General features: G+C 46.4%; 2 protein-coding genes across 7 annotated transcripts in view; both read left to right on the top strand.

The window, feature by feature from the left end:
* The window catches only part of OSBPL5 (oxysterol binding protein like 5), a 173,233-nt gene extending 170,455 nt beyond the window's left edge, over positions 1-2,778 (top strand). For all 5 annotated transcript variants that reach the window (XM_064163231.1, XM_064163236.1, XM_064163234.1 and 2 more), the window contains exons 21-22: positions 393-495; positions 1,441-2,778. In XM_064163231.1, coding sequence (XP_064019301.1) covers positions 393-495; positions 1,441-1,576 — 239 coding nt within the window. In that variant the 3' untranslated portion in view covers positions 1,577-2,778. The remainder of the gene's footprint in view (positions 1-392; positions 496-1,440) is intronic.
* Positions 2,779-4,179: 1,401 nt separating this feature from the next.
* Positions 4,180-15,506, top strand: LOC135185960 (tumor necrosis factor receptor superfamily member 6-like). 2 transcript variants are annotated; one of them, XM_064163238.1, is made up of 10 exons: positions 4,180-4,410; positions 5,732-5,825; positions 6,600-6,731; positions 6,926-7,037; positions 7,615-7,688; positions 8,379-8,471; positions 9,953-9,987; positions 12,595-12,924; positions 13,378-13,426; positions 14,769-15,506. In XM_064163238.1, the coding sequence occupies exons 2-10, from the start codon at positions 5,744-5,746 to the stop codon at positions 15,062-15,064; spliced, it is 1,203 nt and encodes a 400-aa protein (XP_064019308.1). In that variant the 5' UTR covers positions 4,180-4,410; positions 5,732-5,743; the 3' UTR covers positions 15,065-15,506. The 2 variants fall into 2 exon arrangements, with proteins under 2 accessions (XP_064019308.1, XP_064019307.1); XM_064163237.1 differs by having other exon boundaries at positions 4,180-4,487.
* The last annotated feature ends 148 nt before the right edge of the window (positions 15,507-15,654 follow it).

The following is a 15,654-nucleotide window of genomic DNA, read 5'->3' as shown; positions in this document are numbered from 1 at the left end:
TCTGTTTTCTTTACTAGGTGCCAGCATTCTATTCCTCTTCCCTCAGGTGGAGATCATGCTGCAAAAATTGCTTCTTGAGAAAATTACCCCCAAGAAAGGGCCCCAGGCCAGTGTCATAAGACCCATTCCATTGACTTGGGTCTTTAGGGTAGAAGGCTGTGTTCCCATCTCCTCCTGCCAGTGTCATAAGACCCATTCCATTGACTTGGGTCTTTAGGGTAGAAGATTGTGTTCCCATCTCCTCCTTCCCACACTGTCTCCTGAAAGTGGCCCTCTTGGGTGTTACAGTTTGATCACAGCCAGCCACTTGCTGGGTGAACTTGGTTTGTATTTCATCCCCACCACCAGAGATGGTGGTATAAAACATAATGTCCTTCAATCCTCTGCTGCAGGGTTTGAAAGCCTGTGTGCTCAGTGTGGGAAAGAAATGAATCACCTGAAGGAAATCCACTCAGCTGTTTTATCCCTGCAGAGAGCCCAACAGGATATACACAGGTAACCATCTTCTTTCATCAAATCAATGCTCTAATGGGCCAAAAAATAACCTGTGGCATTTGACTCCTCCACTGTAGCCTTTGGCTCATCTTTATCAGCTGTGGGTATGCAGTTAACAACTGTTTCAATAAGTAACCTCTTAACACAGTAGGAACAGTAGGAAGTCTCTTCCTCTCAAGACTCTTTTTACAGGGCAAAAAGCATCACCTGGGCATGCTGAGCATCTCTTGGCACTCCCAACTGCAAAACAGCTGCAGAAGTTGGGAGGGGCTGGGCCAGGGCCTGGCTTTCAAGTCTCTGCTAGGCAAGATAGGGTTGGGGGTTGTTAGGAATTTGCTCAGTTTGCTGCAGAGGTGCAGGTGTGCACTCTGAAAACTGGACTCCATAGGTGACAAGCACTGAATTCCCACCTCTTGTCTAAATTGCTAGTTGCCACCTGATGGAAGCACTCAGCACACCTGTTTAACCTACTGCTGGCAAAGGGCTTTGTCCTGCAGCCTCCTCTGGAGAGGTATTAACTGCTTCATCTGCTCTTCCTGATTCCCCTTTGCATGAGGAGTATTGTCCAGCTCTCCCTAGGCTTTGGTGGGGTGGACTCACACATGAGGCCCCCCAGGTCTAGATGCTGGAACTATTGGTGATTTGGCTTTAGCTCTTCTCTGCTGTTAGGGTATGGGTTTGTCAGTGGAAGAAGAGATTTCTTGGGGTTTGTGCCCTTACACTGCCTCATGCCAGTCAGCATGGTCTGCTGAGCCAGCAGCAGCCAGAAGCGCTTATCTTTCTGTGAAAAAGAGGGAAGGTAAAGCCTGCAGGGCAGAGTGCTGCACCCAGAAGGAGTCTCAGAAGGCCAAGGATCCTTGCTGGTGAGGGACTCTGGTTAGGCACCCAGATGGAAGCTGACACACCCCTCTGGCACGCAAATAAACACGCTGCTTTCTTTTCCAGAAACCTCAGTGCTCTGAACAAAAAGTCCTTCCACAGGAAGGTCTCTTCTGAAAGCTTCCTCCTGGACTCTCGCTGTTGGTTTCTCCTCTGCATCTTTCTTACGTGTCAACTATTCATTAATTATGTCTTCAAATAAAGTCACTACGTTTGGCAGCAATAACGATCACTGGCTGCAGGAGGGGCGCCACTCGCGCAAGGAGCCCAGCGAGGCACCAAAGCACTTTAGAACCAACACGGCAGAGGTGGAAGAAAGATGAAATACGAGGTTAAAAAAGGGACCTGGGAACCTGCAAAACTTTGTTCCTGCAGATTATGTCATTTTTGCCTTTTACATGTACATCTTCAAGGACCTCTTAACCTGTATGGGCCTTAATGCTGAAGCCAAATGTAGCTTTAATTGTGCAATTTGTTTTCTATGTCTCATCTCATTTTCTGATGCAATTAATAATTACCTAGCAGTATTGGTACCCCCAAAATGAGAAAAACTCGGCGTCTTGGAAGGGCTGTATGGGCCTGGGTCACAGCTCTGAGAGGGAGGGAGGGAGGGAGGGCAGTTGGGGAGCTGTAAAGAATTGATGTCCATGGTGCCTGTCCAGCTGCCTTTAATTACGGGAGGGAGCACACTTGCTTCAAAAAATCCACCCCTGGGGAATTAAGTCATGATCTGTTTGGTCAGCGCACGCAGACCGGGGCCCTCTGGATGTGTTTTATTTTCCATTCCAGGGGAACTGTAAATATGCACAATTTCCTAGAGCCATTCCTTTTTAGGAAATGGGAAGTATTCAGCAAAAGCCCCGTGTTGGGCTTCAGAGCTAGGAGGTGTCCATGGAGGGTCACATCAGACACACCTGCTCCTAAGCCCTGGTCACTTATTATTGTTACTATTTGCTGTATGGCAGGTTTGTAGTATCTCACTCTAGCGTCGTAGAGGGGAACCCACTGCCCCAGGGTAGGTGAGGAGGATAGGAGGGTAGAGGTGTACCTGTGTTTGGTCGTAGGCACATTCACTGTCAGAAGGTCAGGAAAGAGGAAGGGTTTTGCCACTGCATTGTTCAACTCTGTTAATAGTCTTCCTATTTTACACCATTTTTTTAAAGATTTGCAATATTTTCTGTAGACTGCGGACAATACTAAGCCTTTCTTTTCTGGCCTGAAGTAGTTCCAAGTGGTAAGTACTGCTATATATACAGCCTTAAAATACTTAGTGGTGGTGCCAGTCTGGGCTATCTTTCAATGTAAATGTTTCCAAATTTTTAAGTACATTCCTTGTCATATTCCCCAGTTAGGGGAAACTTGTTTGTGCTTGATATGTTGAAATAAAACCACACACAACTTTCAGTGGCAGTCTACCTGACAGATTATTGGTGTGTTTGAACTCAGTGTTGTGTTTTATAGCATTAAAACTCTTGGAACGTGCTTCTTAGAGGAAAAGTTACAGGAAAAGGCCTTCAGGAATCTCAGACATAGTCCTCAGCGACAGCATTTTGATATCCTTCTATGTATACTAGTTTTAGCAGCTTTCTCAGAATGAAAAGTGGTTGCCTTGGGTTTCAGTGTTGTACATGTAAAGGTACAGATTTGTCTCGGCCTTGGAAAAGCTTTCTCTTAAAAAAGGAATTTGATGATAGTTCCATGGAGTGAACTGCAGCTCCCTGACATGAACAGACAGGATAAGAGCTGGCATCTGGAATCAGGTATTCAAGAAACAGATCGCAAATAACAAAAGCTGAGAGTGGCTTCATTAGCAGCAAAGTCTCCAGAAGGTCAGAGGGTTCTTCATCCTTGAAGAATGTCAACATTGTCAATTCAGATGGGGCTCTGGGTGCCTTCTTGAAGGATGTCATTCTGGTCACTTTTTTTCTGAGGAAGTCCTGACCAGTTCCATGTGTGGTATAAAACACAGAGAGGGGGTTTCCCCTGGCTGTGAAGGAATGCTCAGCTGCTAACCATGCTTGCCCAGTCAAGCAGAGTCCTGCGTGCACCTTAAAAGTGTTAGCTCCTAATGCTGCATGGACGCATCTGCTGATGTCCTGTCTCCACCTCTCTGTGAACACTTCAGCAAGTCAGCACATCCCTGACTTGTCGCACAACCTCCCCAGTCACACACCTGCTCTAGGACCACGTACTCGAGTTACTCTTGGGTGCAAATGCATTCTGGGTTTGAGAAAGAGTTAGTAAAAGTAAACAACTGCATGCTCAACTCCACCTGAACCACAGAGGAGCAGTGCTGACAGGAAGCCTTCAGTAGCTACTGCAAAGCAAATACTTTAAATTCTTTGGGTTGCTCCAGTGGTGTCAAACTGGGCACCCACAGGGGACTTGCTGGAGCTTGTGTTGCTACTGTGAGCAGTCCAGAGAAAGAAACGATTAACTTGCATAAACTAATGACACAGCTGCACAGGGAGCGTTTCCAGCACTCGCTGCTGCTTTTAATCACCACAGAGGATTAAAAAATAATCCAAAAAGGAGCAACGTATAAATCTTCCTGCTATTAATTTTAATCCAGTTCCTACACCTGAGGGCAGATGTTCCTACTTGTCCGTTAGGTGTATATGGACAATGAAAGGTTTTGAGGAAAGAAGTGATACTTCTCTAGGAGACACAGCTGCTGCTGAGAAACATCCGAGTACTTCCAAGACTTTAGAAAACTCAGTTACACACCCAATTTGTGCGGCTGGGGGAAGAAAACTCCTCCCACTCCTTGGCCGTTCAACACACTACACGTGAGCTCTGGGTGGGGAGACCCGCGACCAGTCATTTCCTGACACAGGCTCTCCTGCTCTCCATAGGAGCAGAGCCTGCTGCGAGAGGTGTCGTCATTCGGCGCGGGGCTGTCTCGGAGCAGCTGCGAGCCAGGCGCATGCTACCTATCTAGCACCTACCTTCCTAAGGGCTCGGCATCGGCGGGGCACATAAAGCTACGGCAGCCCCACCCCCGGGGGCGGATAAAGGGGCAGGGGCCCCGCCGAGGTGAGAGTGGCTGAGGAGCGAGCTAAGTCACGGATTAGGGTACCGCCATGGGAGGCGGACGGGCTCTAGGACTGCTGGTGAGTGTCGGGTAGGCACGCCATGGGGCTCTGCTCCGAGCCGCTCTTTGCGGGTGGGTGCTCCTTCTCTACCTGCTCGTCGTGTGAGGGGGGGGAAAGTCTTCAAGTCCCGCATGGAGCAGCCTTGGGAGTTTTCTACCTTCCTTCTCAAGAAACTTCAAAAGCTTCTCTTAACTTTTTATGTCGGTCTGTCTGTCTTTCTTCTCTTTGTTCCCCGCGTTGCGGGACGCCTCGGTAATCCTGAGCTAATACGGCTTTCCCAAACTGAAAAGGTGTAAGGAAGCACCGCGGTCATGGGGGTAAATCCAGCCCCGGCTCAGGGACGGTCCTCTGGATTGGGGGTGGTAGGGGGCAGGTAGCGTCTCTCTCTCATCTCTGCCCAGGGCAATCACTCCTGGTCTTTCCTCGGTAAGAAAATTGCGAGTCAGAAGCGAGTTCTTGACTAGCCCTCACGTTATCTGATTGTGAAACTGGTGGTTTGCCTTGCTGCGCCATTGCCCGGAGCCCTCGGTCCCACGCGGGACTCCCAGCTGCGGGAGCCGGAGGGGTGTGAGCTGTCGCTTTCAGATGAGGAATCGTGCGCTGGTGGCACTTAGCGACACGGAGCCCCATGGTCGCCCCTTCCCCCCACCCACCTTTTCACTTTCTCGTGTGCGTGCTGCGAGTGAGGGCTGTACTTCGGCCCGGCACCTGCGGCCTCTGCGCTCCGAGTCTAGGCTCCGGTGCGGGGCGCCCTGAGCGTCCTGAGCATGGCCGAGAGGTGCTAAGGAAAAATGCTGGCTCCTGATGGTCCTGGGTACTGCGAACTCTTCTTACTAGTGACTCAGCCGCTTGAGTTGTGAGCGAGAAAAAGCTGGCTCAGGTCTCTGGGGCGTTTCCTCCGTTTTGACGGAAGAAATCCAGCCCTGGCCCCCTGAATTAAAAAGGTGAGGTGGAGAAACAGGTCTCTTCCAGGAGGCAGAACTCGCTGCCTCAAAAGTTCAGCCGGAGTGAATTTGTGAAAAGAAAATGAAGTGTAAAATGGAGTCATTCTGGGGCAAGGGTTGCCTAAACCCCATCAGCTGCTGCTTTGTGATTGTGATCAGCGCCGTGAGCTGCACGGCAGCAGAAATTAGTTTGGGTTTCCTTTGCGGGTTCCCGTGAACTTGTGAATGTTTCCGAGTCTCTGCAGGAACGTCTCCCCGAGATGATTATCCCATCCCGGCAGGGTGAATCATTTCAACACTGATTTGTCTCCGCTGTAGGTTACCCTGCTGATGATGGCTGGAGCCACGGGGGAATACTGTGCACACGGACAGTACTTCCATGACAGTCGCTGCTGCCTGCTTTGTCCAGCAGGTAAGGAAGACTTCAGGCAGCTATAGCTGCCAACAGCCATGGCTTTTTCTCTGTGGAGGTGACTGTGTCACTTCTGTTTCTTATGCTGATTCCAGTGGAAGTGTAAACCTGGCTGGAGCCGGGCTCCATTTTGGAGGGAGGACCCTTTGCATAGTAGGTGATGTCAGGGAGACATGGCTTGGCAGCAAGCCAGGAAACTTCTACCTGCTGTTGACAGTGAGGTGTTCAAAGTTGGGGGCTGGTGGCTTTTCAAAAAAACAAGGGAAAAACCCGACAAACTACCTCATTTAGCACCAGGGCAGCCTAGAGGAATTCTGTTTTCCTGTAGGTAGAGCTGTGGTTTTCTTTGCTCTTCCTTCCTCAATGAGTGTGGAGTTAAGTTCTGTGCCAAGAAGCACTCTGCCCTTGCTATCGGGGGGGTGTCTGTGCATGTGTGTATTTAGAGATAGCTCAGGCAAAGGAGAGAGGCTACAAGCAGCCCTCTACGTGCCCCTTCAGAGGAGATGGTGCTGGCCACATGGGTGACCCCCGCGCTGCTGTGGTGAGTCATCCTCATCCCTGGTGCCATCCGCAGAGGCCTGGCAGGATGCCATGTTTACCTTTGCTCCCTGGCTGTGCCGCAAGTTTCCTGACCCCACTGTGCCTCTTGGTTGATGTGTGCACTGTTCACTTGTGAGCAGGGGTTGAGCCTTCATCTGAAATGAGTTTGTGCTGCAACATCCTGCTGTGCTTTAACAACCCCTTGAGACTGCTGCTGGCTCTCTTCTTCCACAGGTGAATACGTTGCTGAGCACTGCAGTGCTCCGAACTTAAGAGGAAGATGTGCCCCTTGCATGGAAGGAGAGACTTTTACCGCCCATGAGAATGGCCTGGAGGAATGCTTGCCATGCAGGCAGTGCAAAGATGGTACCAAACACAAGTGTCATGAAACCTTAACCCTTTTCCCCCCTCTTGTGGGAAGCCTAGCCCACTATTTTTTGGGGGGTTTTGCACTTTCAGTTACTGAGAATATTGAATTTAGGTTGCATTTATGGCCTGAGTATAATTTTCACACAATTGTAAGGAGCCACAACTTTTTAAACGTTTGTTTTTGTTTTCAGATCAGGTAATTCTGAGACCTTGCACTCTGACACAAGATACTGAGTGCCAGTGCAGACCAGGATATTTCTGCCCTGCTGAGGGCTGTGAAATATGTCAGAGATGCAGTACAATGTAAGTTTGAATTGAAGTGATGCTTTTCCTTCTGGGGAATGTCAGAGTTGTGGCCTAATCTGTGCCAACGTCTGGCACATGTTATTTGGCTGTAAATAATTGCCCTGAAGCTGAATTGCATTATTCATGCATTTAAATTTTAGGTGTCAAAATAGGTGAGGTTCAGAAAGATGTGGATTTTGGTATTGTTGTGCTTGCTGCTTATGGCTCTAAGCTTAACTCTTTTAGTGTCTTCAGATGAGTACTTCCTCACGCACATTCAGGGAGCTTTGTAGCAGCCAAGACCAAAATTTCAGGAAGGAGAATCACTTGCTGAAGGAAACTAACGTGTGCATGAATAATGCATCTGCTCTGTAGTGTGTTCTCCCTGCCACTTAGAGGCTAGTGCACATGAGCTCATCTGCTTTGCTTCTACTTAATCTTGTGCTATGTGGAGTTGGTTAAAGATGCACCTCAAAGTTATCTTTTTGCATGTTCTCCTTACATCTCTGAGCTCTGCTCAAAAAAATCAAGCCTGGACAGAGCTGCATATCGCTCTGGAATTGTTAATCCAACCCTGTGTTGTGTTCCACTTCAGGTGTCCAGAAGGAACAGAAATTGTTGAGAATTGCAATGCTACTACGGACCTCAGATGTGGCTTACCTGAGCAAGGTACACAAACATACAGTTCTGCTTGGTTTGCCGAGTCTCTGCCTTCAGGCAAATAACAGCAGAGCAGTCTGTAAAACACGGGCTTGAACTGTTGTAATGTATTTAAGAGCTTCTGTAGTTTGGTCTGCAAAATACTTGCTGAAGACAAGTTCTGAAGGGGCTGGAGTGACAAACCAAGTTACCTTTCCCTTGGGGAGAAGCCACACGTGTTGCCATTTCAGAGTTGCAGCAGTTAGAAATAATGCAAAGGCTTCTTCAAGTTTCCTGTGTCTGAGAAGCTGCATATGGAGTGGCTTTTCCTGCTGCTGCAGTCTAGTTGGCTTCTGCCAGACTGGAGAAAGCAGGAGCTGGTGCTATCGGTGCTACAGCACCCAAAGATTGCTGTTCTCTTTTGCACGCTGGTGTCTCCCTGTTCCTAAATGTCCCTTCAGAAAGCCCTGTAGAAGTTGTGTTGAAGCTCTGCACAGAATCTCCCTCTGCCTTTGTGATAACGATGGTGCAGTGTAGGCAGGTGCTTGCTTGTTCAGGTCAGTTGGTAGTCCCTGCACCTGTTCCAGGGCAAACTGGTTAGGTCACTGGATTGGTGCTGAGCTTGAACTGTTCCCTAGGACAGCAGGGAAGACATGCACCTCAAAATAGCTTGTTTGGGAACTGCTTCGGTGTTAATTTTATTCCTGTTATCCTTTGCAGGAAGCACACTTCATGTCTGGTTGACTGTGATTGGATTGACTGTTAGTGTGTTTCTGCTGATCGTTGTAATCAAAAAGCTGAAGACTGATAAAGGTAACTGCTTGATTACTATCCACAAACTTTGCAGAACTAGGCTGTCCCTGGGGGCTCTGTTACCTTACAGGTGATCTGTTTTAACTCTAATCTAGCATATGATTCAATTAAGTGACTCTCATATAACAGGCTAGTTTTCTGCAGTAGGTAAAATGCATAAAAATTTAGCCACAAGCTTTCTGACTTTGACAGATGTGTTTGCTTCAAAGATAGATTGGCATGAGGTCCTTAAAAGGACTTCCTTATCTATTTGCGTTGTATTGACAAAGTGAGGAAAAACTGGTGTATGAGCTCAGATGTGGCAGGAAAATGATCTTTCAGTAGAGGTTCAGTGTTCACAAAGGAGTCATCCTGTAAAATCTGAATCAAGGGAAAGTCCACAGAAGCATATTCCCTGTGAGTCTCTCAAATTGCTGCAGGGTACAGCCTCATTCTATTCTGAATTTCTGTCTTGAAATTAAGGTACTTGGAATTTACAGGCTTCCTGGTCTGCCTACTGCATGTTTTCCCACTTACGTGTACAGCCCCTTCAAGCATACATCCCATGTTCATTACATTAGATTCTCCACTTCTCTGGGTGGAGAAGTTAATGCTCAGTAGCCCACTCAGCCTGTGCTCTCCTAAAAGTTTAGAGGTTCAGGCTGTGTCCAGTTTCTGTTGTCTTTCGAGGACACTCTGTTAACTTATCATTAAAACCCTGGTGTGGCATGAGCAGAGGCTTTTTCTTACCTGCATGTAACAAAGACTAAGTTGAACTGTTGAGATTCCTAGTCTGGTCCTTTGTTACCTCAAGTTGTGCCTTTTTGTAAAGACACCCTAACTTAATCCTATCAGATGTATGGAGCAAGAAGCAGCATTAACTAGATTAACTACTTTTAATTCACTGTGCCCCTAGAGCTGGGTGTGTTTTTTCTACAGTTGTTGCTCCTTCATCATTTGAGCCTCTGAACACAAATTCTAGGTTCTAAATCCTATGTGAATTTATTAATGGGAATTGAAATGTTTTCCTCAGAAACTTTTCATTCCACTAGTGCATATTAAAGTGTTTTTACAGTTAGTTTAGGTAGAATAATGTTGCTCTGAATTTTGAGCGTTGATGTTGTTCAAATGTATGTCTTACTGATTGTATTTCAGTAAAGACAATTTCTACCTTCTTGTCTGTATTACAATAGCCCACAAAAACACTAAGAAATATAAGCTGGAGGGGATGGAGTTTGGAAAAGTAGCTTTAAAAGCCACACTGTGTCCTGAGGCCTTTATTTTACTGAGTAGGGGTTCTTCATTCCTTGTATGAAGCCACAGTCTTTGTGCCACTGTAGGAAGCTATGGGTGGTAATCTCATCAAACACTTGATAGGTCAAGAAAACTAAAATGGCTGTTAGAGCTCTGCTCTCTACTGCATGTAAATCTTGTGAGAATTCAACTATATTTAAGTTGCAGCAATTCCTAAAAGTTTCTTAGATGCTTTTCTTGTTTTCCAGCTATTCCAACTATTAAAGATACAGAGAAAGGCCTGGTAAGTATATGATAGACCAAATGTTTCACTCCAGTTTTGTTTGTGCTGCTTACTTGTACCTGTCTGGTTTTGTCTCATCTTACCTGTAGACCTGGTAGGATGTGTTTCTGTGACGCAGTAACTTATGATTCATAGAGGGCCAGATGTTAGCAAAGGCCTAATGTCTTCATTAGCTATGTCCACTGCAGTTGGCCTTTCCAGTACTACCCTTGGAAATATTCCAGAGCCTGTGGCCAGGATATTTTGGAAGTGGAAAAATTAGGCTAACTGCAAGCTTTTGCTTTGAACTCTAAGTGGTGCCTTGATCCAATAAGTCTCTTCTGCTTCATGCAGTTGTTTTCCAGGTTAACTCAGCCATTGCTTCCCTGCTTGGTGGTGGTCCAGCTTTTCTTGTGTTTTAACTACCATGTTTTTCACAGCACTTTGCTTGATCCAGCAAAGTGAAGCAGATTCCTTTGGGCTTATGTCACATGGTGCAGATCAGGACCTGGCAGTCAGACTCCTTGGTCCTAGGCCGTTCTCTGTGGCCTGAGGCTCAAAGCTTGGAGCATGCCTGTTCAGAAGCACATTCCTGAAAAGGGTTTGCCAAGCTATGGCTGGCTGCTGGCACATTTCACTCTAAAACCAGGTTCACTCTGGCCTTCTGTAGTCAAACACTGTTTCTGATACACTTCAGGCTAAAAGGACCATTGCAGTCTGGAGTTTTGCACAATAAACACAGACTAGCTGCTAGTCTTAGCTTTAGCTTCTCTACTTAGAAGCTACACTCCCAACAGCATGGGAAACAGCTCAGTCTTTTCTAGTGTAGCTAATGGAGTGTAACACTGAGTGTTTGTCTTGAGGAGGAGCTGAGAAAGCCATCCAGATGTGTTCTGTGCCTCCATGTTGCCTTTCTTGTCCCACTCACCCAGTGCCTAAATTACTTGCCTGGTGTGACAGTTCTTACATGAAATGCCCGACTGGTAAGATTAGGTAATTAAATGCATGTTAATTACAACAGATACTTGAAGACTGAAGAAACAGAATTGAAAGATCTCTTAAAGTCACTTTAAGTTCTCCTCTCTTTTAAGGTCCATAAGTACCTCAAATATGTGAATCACCCCTGGGTTCTTGTTGGCTTCTGTCTTCTCCCATGCTCTGGCCAAATTTGCAGCGCTTCTGGTATTTGTAGAAGCTGATGAAGAAACAGGACAGAAAACATGGTCAAAATGCTGTAGCATAGGAATAGGCAAATGTAACATTTCTTGAAATAAAGTGGTGGTAGAATAACGCAATCACAAAACAGTTCATGGTGCCACATAGCTCTGATGTAAGAGTTGTCACAGGTTTCAGATGGGAGTGTTTGTGCTACTGTAAGAAAGCTTATTTACTAAGGAGTGTTACACTAAATAGTCATGACACTGGATGTTCTGGCACCAGGACACTGTTCTTTCCAAAGTACCAGTGAATTTATGTTGCTATAAAAGATAAAAAGGTTGTACTTTATTTAATTGCAAAATAGAGCAGCAGCTATTTGTCAGCCATGCTGTGTGCCCTCAGTCACTCAGTTACCTATTTAAGACCTATTCTGTATAAATGGAATCAACTTGCTTAACCTGTTTGCAGCAGTGGATCCAATAAGGATGATGCCCAACACAGTGGGGTGGTTCCCCTCACATCCCTGCTTACATGTGTTGGTAATATGGTGTCACTCATGGGTCACTGACTTTGTTCAGACAAATCACACTGGTGTATATTCATGGAGGAACTGTGCCTTAAACACACCTCACTAGGAAAAGTCATTCCTCACCCTGTTTCCACCTTTAAAAAGGCCCAAGCATTCCAGTTGTAGCACTAGCTGATATGCTAGATAGGTCTTGACCTGCTTTGTGTTTGTACTACTCTTGATGAGGTGGAGCTGTACTTGCTACCATATACTTGTTTAATGTATTGACAGTGCTAAAACTAGTGCAGCCCTCCTCACGTTCTTCTCTTTGTCCCCTCCCAAGAGTTATACAATGTGTACTGCTGCTCATGGCCGCCTTTCAACTGGTTCCAGTTTGTGAATCTGCCATTAAAACTAATCCAGCCAAACCCTGGCCAAGCTAGTGTATCTGCATGGAGCTGATAGGCCACTATCAACCTGGCAAAGGCTCTACCAGCATCAGCCCTAATACAAGATAGGCTTCAAGCCTCACTTGCTTTTAAGTCTGCTCAGGTGCAGCATGACAATTTAGTTTCCTCCTGCATCAAGATGGACTATGCACCTTTCACACCTTGAGAGAAGCAAGCAGCTCTACACACTTGTTAAAACATTAGGAACAGTTTTGTGTCTGTTATGGAGGTCGCTGGTGTGCCTTGCCCCACAGTCCAGCAGGAGCAGAACAGCCAGCAAGGGGGAGAATTTAGGCTCTGAAAGCATTTGCACTGTCGGTATTTCTGTACCTGCTGTATGTAGGTATATTCGTGCTGTAACTTTTGCATGTGTTCAACTTTGCCAAATTAGCAACTCTCCTTTTATCTCTGATATCTGGTGACTTCAAGTATTGTGCTTTTTTTTTTTCTCCAAACTGTCCTTGAAGGCCTACCCATGAAATGCCTCTTAAAAGACATTCTTATTCTTTGTAGGAGCCTGAGGGCAGTGCTGAAAGCCTCCTTTTGCCAGAAGTGAAGGCACCTGGAAATAACTTGGCCAGTGCAGAAGGTGAGAATGCTGGTGAGACCTCAGAGAATGAAGTACAACTCAATGTTAACTTGGAAGAGAAAAATACATCAGCAGAGGAAAGCAGTGTTGCTGAGCGAGGTACCTTCCTGCGTGGGGTCTTGAGGCGTCATGTGGAAAGGTGCTTGAAGAGGATCACTTCGTCTTCACTACCAGCCAAAACTGGGCAGAATCCTGCATTCCATCAGAATGCCCAGTCTAAACTACCGAGTGGTAGGATACCAGCAAATTGTGTGGTAAGTGGGAGAAATTATCATCATATTTTTCTTGTGCTACATGTGTAATTTTTACTTGAGTCCTTATCTGTTCCTTGAGTGATAGATGCTGTTTTCAGGCAGAGCAACAGGGAAGGGGCTTTGCTCTAAAGATGCAATAGGATGGAAAGCTATGTCTTGAAAACAAACTCAAGTCCCTCATCATCTGCTTTGCTTTTCTCATCTGCCTGTTCAGCTTCTACACAGGAGCTAGTCTTTTGCAGTATAAAATGTGTGGTCCTGTTAGTTGCTTTCAGAGCTAGTGGTGTGGCTGTTGCAGCATGCAGCTTTCTTTACTCTGACACTCAGCTGTGCTGTGAAATCAGCTCCCTTCACCCTTATTGTTGTGTGTGCTGTGGGTCGTCAGGTATCTTAGGAATAGTCACGATGAAGCACTCTGATGCGTTGGAGTAACAGTCCAACTTTGCGTTGCAGGTACGAGAACCAAGGTGCCAAATAATTGTTAAAGATCTCTCTCAGAAAGGTAAGTGTCCCATGAACTGGCAGCATTTGGAATCTGGTTTTGTTCCAGCTGACTTGAGTCTACTTGAAGAATAGTGTAGCAAGGCTAATGAACATTGCTTAGGGCTACAGGGCTTTGAGTTCATTGTAAAATCTGCAGAAACAGGGTTATTATTGCTGCATTTGAGAGAAGTTAGATGTTCAAGAAAAGACTGGATGGGGCACTTAGTGCCATGGTCTAGCTGATTGGACAGGGCTGGGTGATAGGTTGGACTAGATGATCTTGAAGGTCTCTTCCAACCTGGTTGATTCTATGTTTCTCTGTGGTAAATTGCTCTATTTCAATGCATGGCTGTTCTGCACTGGAGTATTAATTGAGGTTTTAAGAAGAATGGTACAGTGGGCTTGTGTGTTTTAAACAAGTCTGCAGTGTGCTCTAGCTTAATGAGTGATCTGTAGGTCAGAGTAAGAAATCTTTCTGTCAAATGTCTTCTCTCATGGAAGACCACATCAAATTCCTATACATCTACCTGTACCTAGCAAGTTAATGTGCACACAATGGGTTTTTTTTCATGCTGGTCTTGGTGCAGCAAATGCCTGTAGCAGTAGCATAGTGAACTGGTTAAAACCTGATGTTGAATAGCCCCATTAAGCTGAAGTGATGATGTGTAGGACAGTGATTACCTTCCTCAAAACCACGTTTATGGAGCAGTGTACTAGACTACTTTTGAGAGACTGATAACCTCAGCTTAAGATCTGAGGAGAGGCTGAGGGAGCTGGGGTTGTTTAGCCTGGAGAAGAGGAGGCTCGGGGGGACCTCATTGCTGTCTACAACTATCTGAAGGAACGCTGTAGCCAGGTGGGGGGTGGCCTCTTCTCCCAGGCAACCAGCAGTACAACAAAGGGACACAGTCTCAAGTTGTGCCAGGGTAGGTCTAGGCTGGATGTTAGGAGGAAGTTCTTCCCAGAGAGAGTGATTGGCATTGGAATGGGCTGCCCAGGGAGGTGGTAGAGGCACCGTCCCTGGAGGTGTTCAAGAAAAGACTGGATAAGGCACTCGGTGCCATGGTCTAGTTGACTGGATAGGGCTGGGGAATAAGTTGGCCTGGATAATCTTGGAGGTCTCTTCTAACCTGGTTAATTCTATGATCTATGATCAAATCTCTCAGTAGGACATTTGTTTATCCTGTTACTTGTGTGCCAGATAGGGGCTTGCTGTTGCTCTCTGGTCGGGGTGTGTGTGTTGGCTGAAAGCACGTGTGTTAGCTATGAAAAACTCTGTCTTTTACAACCTGCTAGCTGTGCAAACCCCCTGTATTTTAGAACATAGGCTGATGTGTGTTCTGTGTGTTTTTTCCATTCAGAACTGAGAGATTGCTTCTGGACCTTTATAAAGGAAGTGCCACCGAAAAAATGGAAGCAGCTCATGAGGACTCATCTGCATGAGAACGATATTGATAAAATTATTTATGACTTTCCTCATGATAAAGAAGAGCAATCTTACCAGATGCTTCTCACCTGGAAAAACACGCTGGGAGAGAAACAATCTGTTATGAAGTTACTGGATGAGTTACGGTATCTCGATACCAGGGCTTATGATAATGTATTGAACACGTTAAAAAATAGTAACCTTGTAAGTAAAGCAGAAGCTACTGATTAATGTATAGGATGAGCTTTGAAACTGCTCCTGTGTACATATATCTGTCTACAAACTTCCTGTAACTGAGGATGTCCACCGACTTCTAGTAGAAGTGGGGTCAGGGACTTGATATCCTCCTCACCGTCACACGGGGAGCTGGGAGTGATTTAACGGCGGCAGCGTTGACACAGCCGCCGGTTGTGCAGCTCATGAAGGTCTTTTAAGTTATCTGGTATTAAACTTGGGTGCCAGATGCCCACCTGAGAGGGAGGAGCTCCAGCTCATGCTTCCCTTCGTGTGAGGCAGGACCGTGCTGTTCGAGCCCGGGAAGCGGGAACAGAGGCTGTTTCTGAGAGGGATGTGTTCTTCGTTTGCGTTCTGAAGCGGTTGTGTTCGTTCTGTATCGGTATGCTCGGAGGTGTTACGTTTGGAGCACGGCAATAAAAGCCCGGTTGAGGCAGAAGCTGGGGTTGACTCTCGGCGCTTTTTGTGTCTGAGGGGGGGATGTGTCTGAGGGGAACAGAGTCGTAGAACCGTACTTGTGTTCGGAGGAGCCCGCTGAAGGTCGTCGCGTTAGGCGGGGTAAGCCCTGTGAGGGCAGGTGTGGGAGC

Source organism: Pogoniulus pusillus, chromosome 24 (genome assembly GCF_015220805.1).
Source record: "Pogoniulus pusillus isolate bPogPus1 chromosome 24, bPogPus1.pri, whole genome shotgun sequence".
NCBI lineage: Eukaryota > Metazoa > Chordata > Aves > Piciformes > Lybiidae > Pogoniulus > Pogoniulus pusillus.
This window is presented reverse-complemented; position numbering and strand designations above follow the sequence as displayed.

Bases quoted from the DNA above. Each gene is read 5' to 3' on its own strand.
- LOC135185960 (XM_064163237.1), top strand. From the start codon at position 4,458: ATGGGAGGCGGACGGGCTCTAGGACTGCTG. The intron at 7,038-7,614 runs GTAAGTTTGAAT...GTTCCACTTCAG, and splicing joins TGTCAGAGATGCAGTACAAT to GTGTCCAGAAGGAACAGAAA. The intron at 13,427-14,768 runs GTAAGTGTCCCA...TTTTCCATTCAG, and splicing joins TAAAGATCTCTCTCAGAAAG to AACTGAGAGATTGCTTCTGG.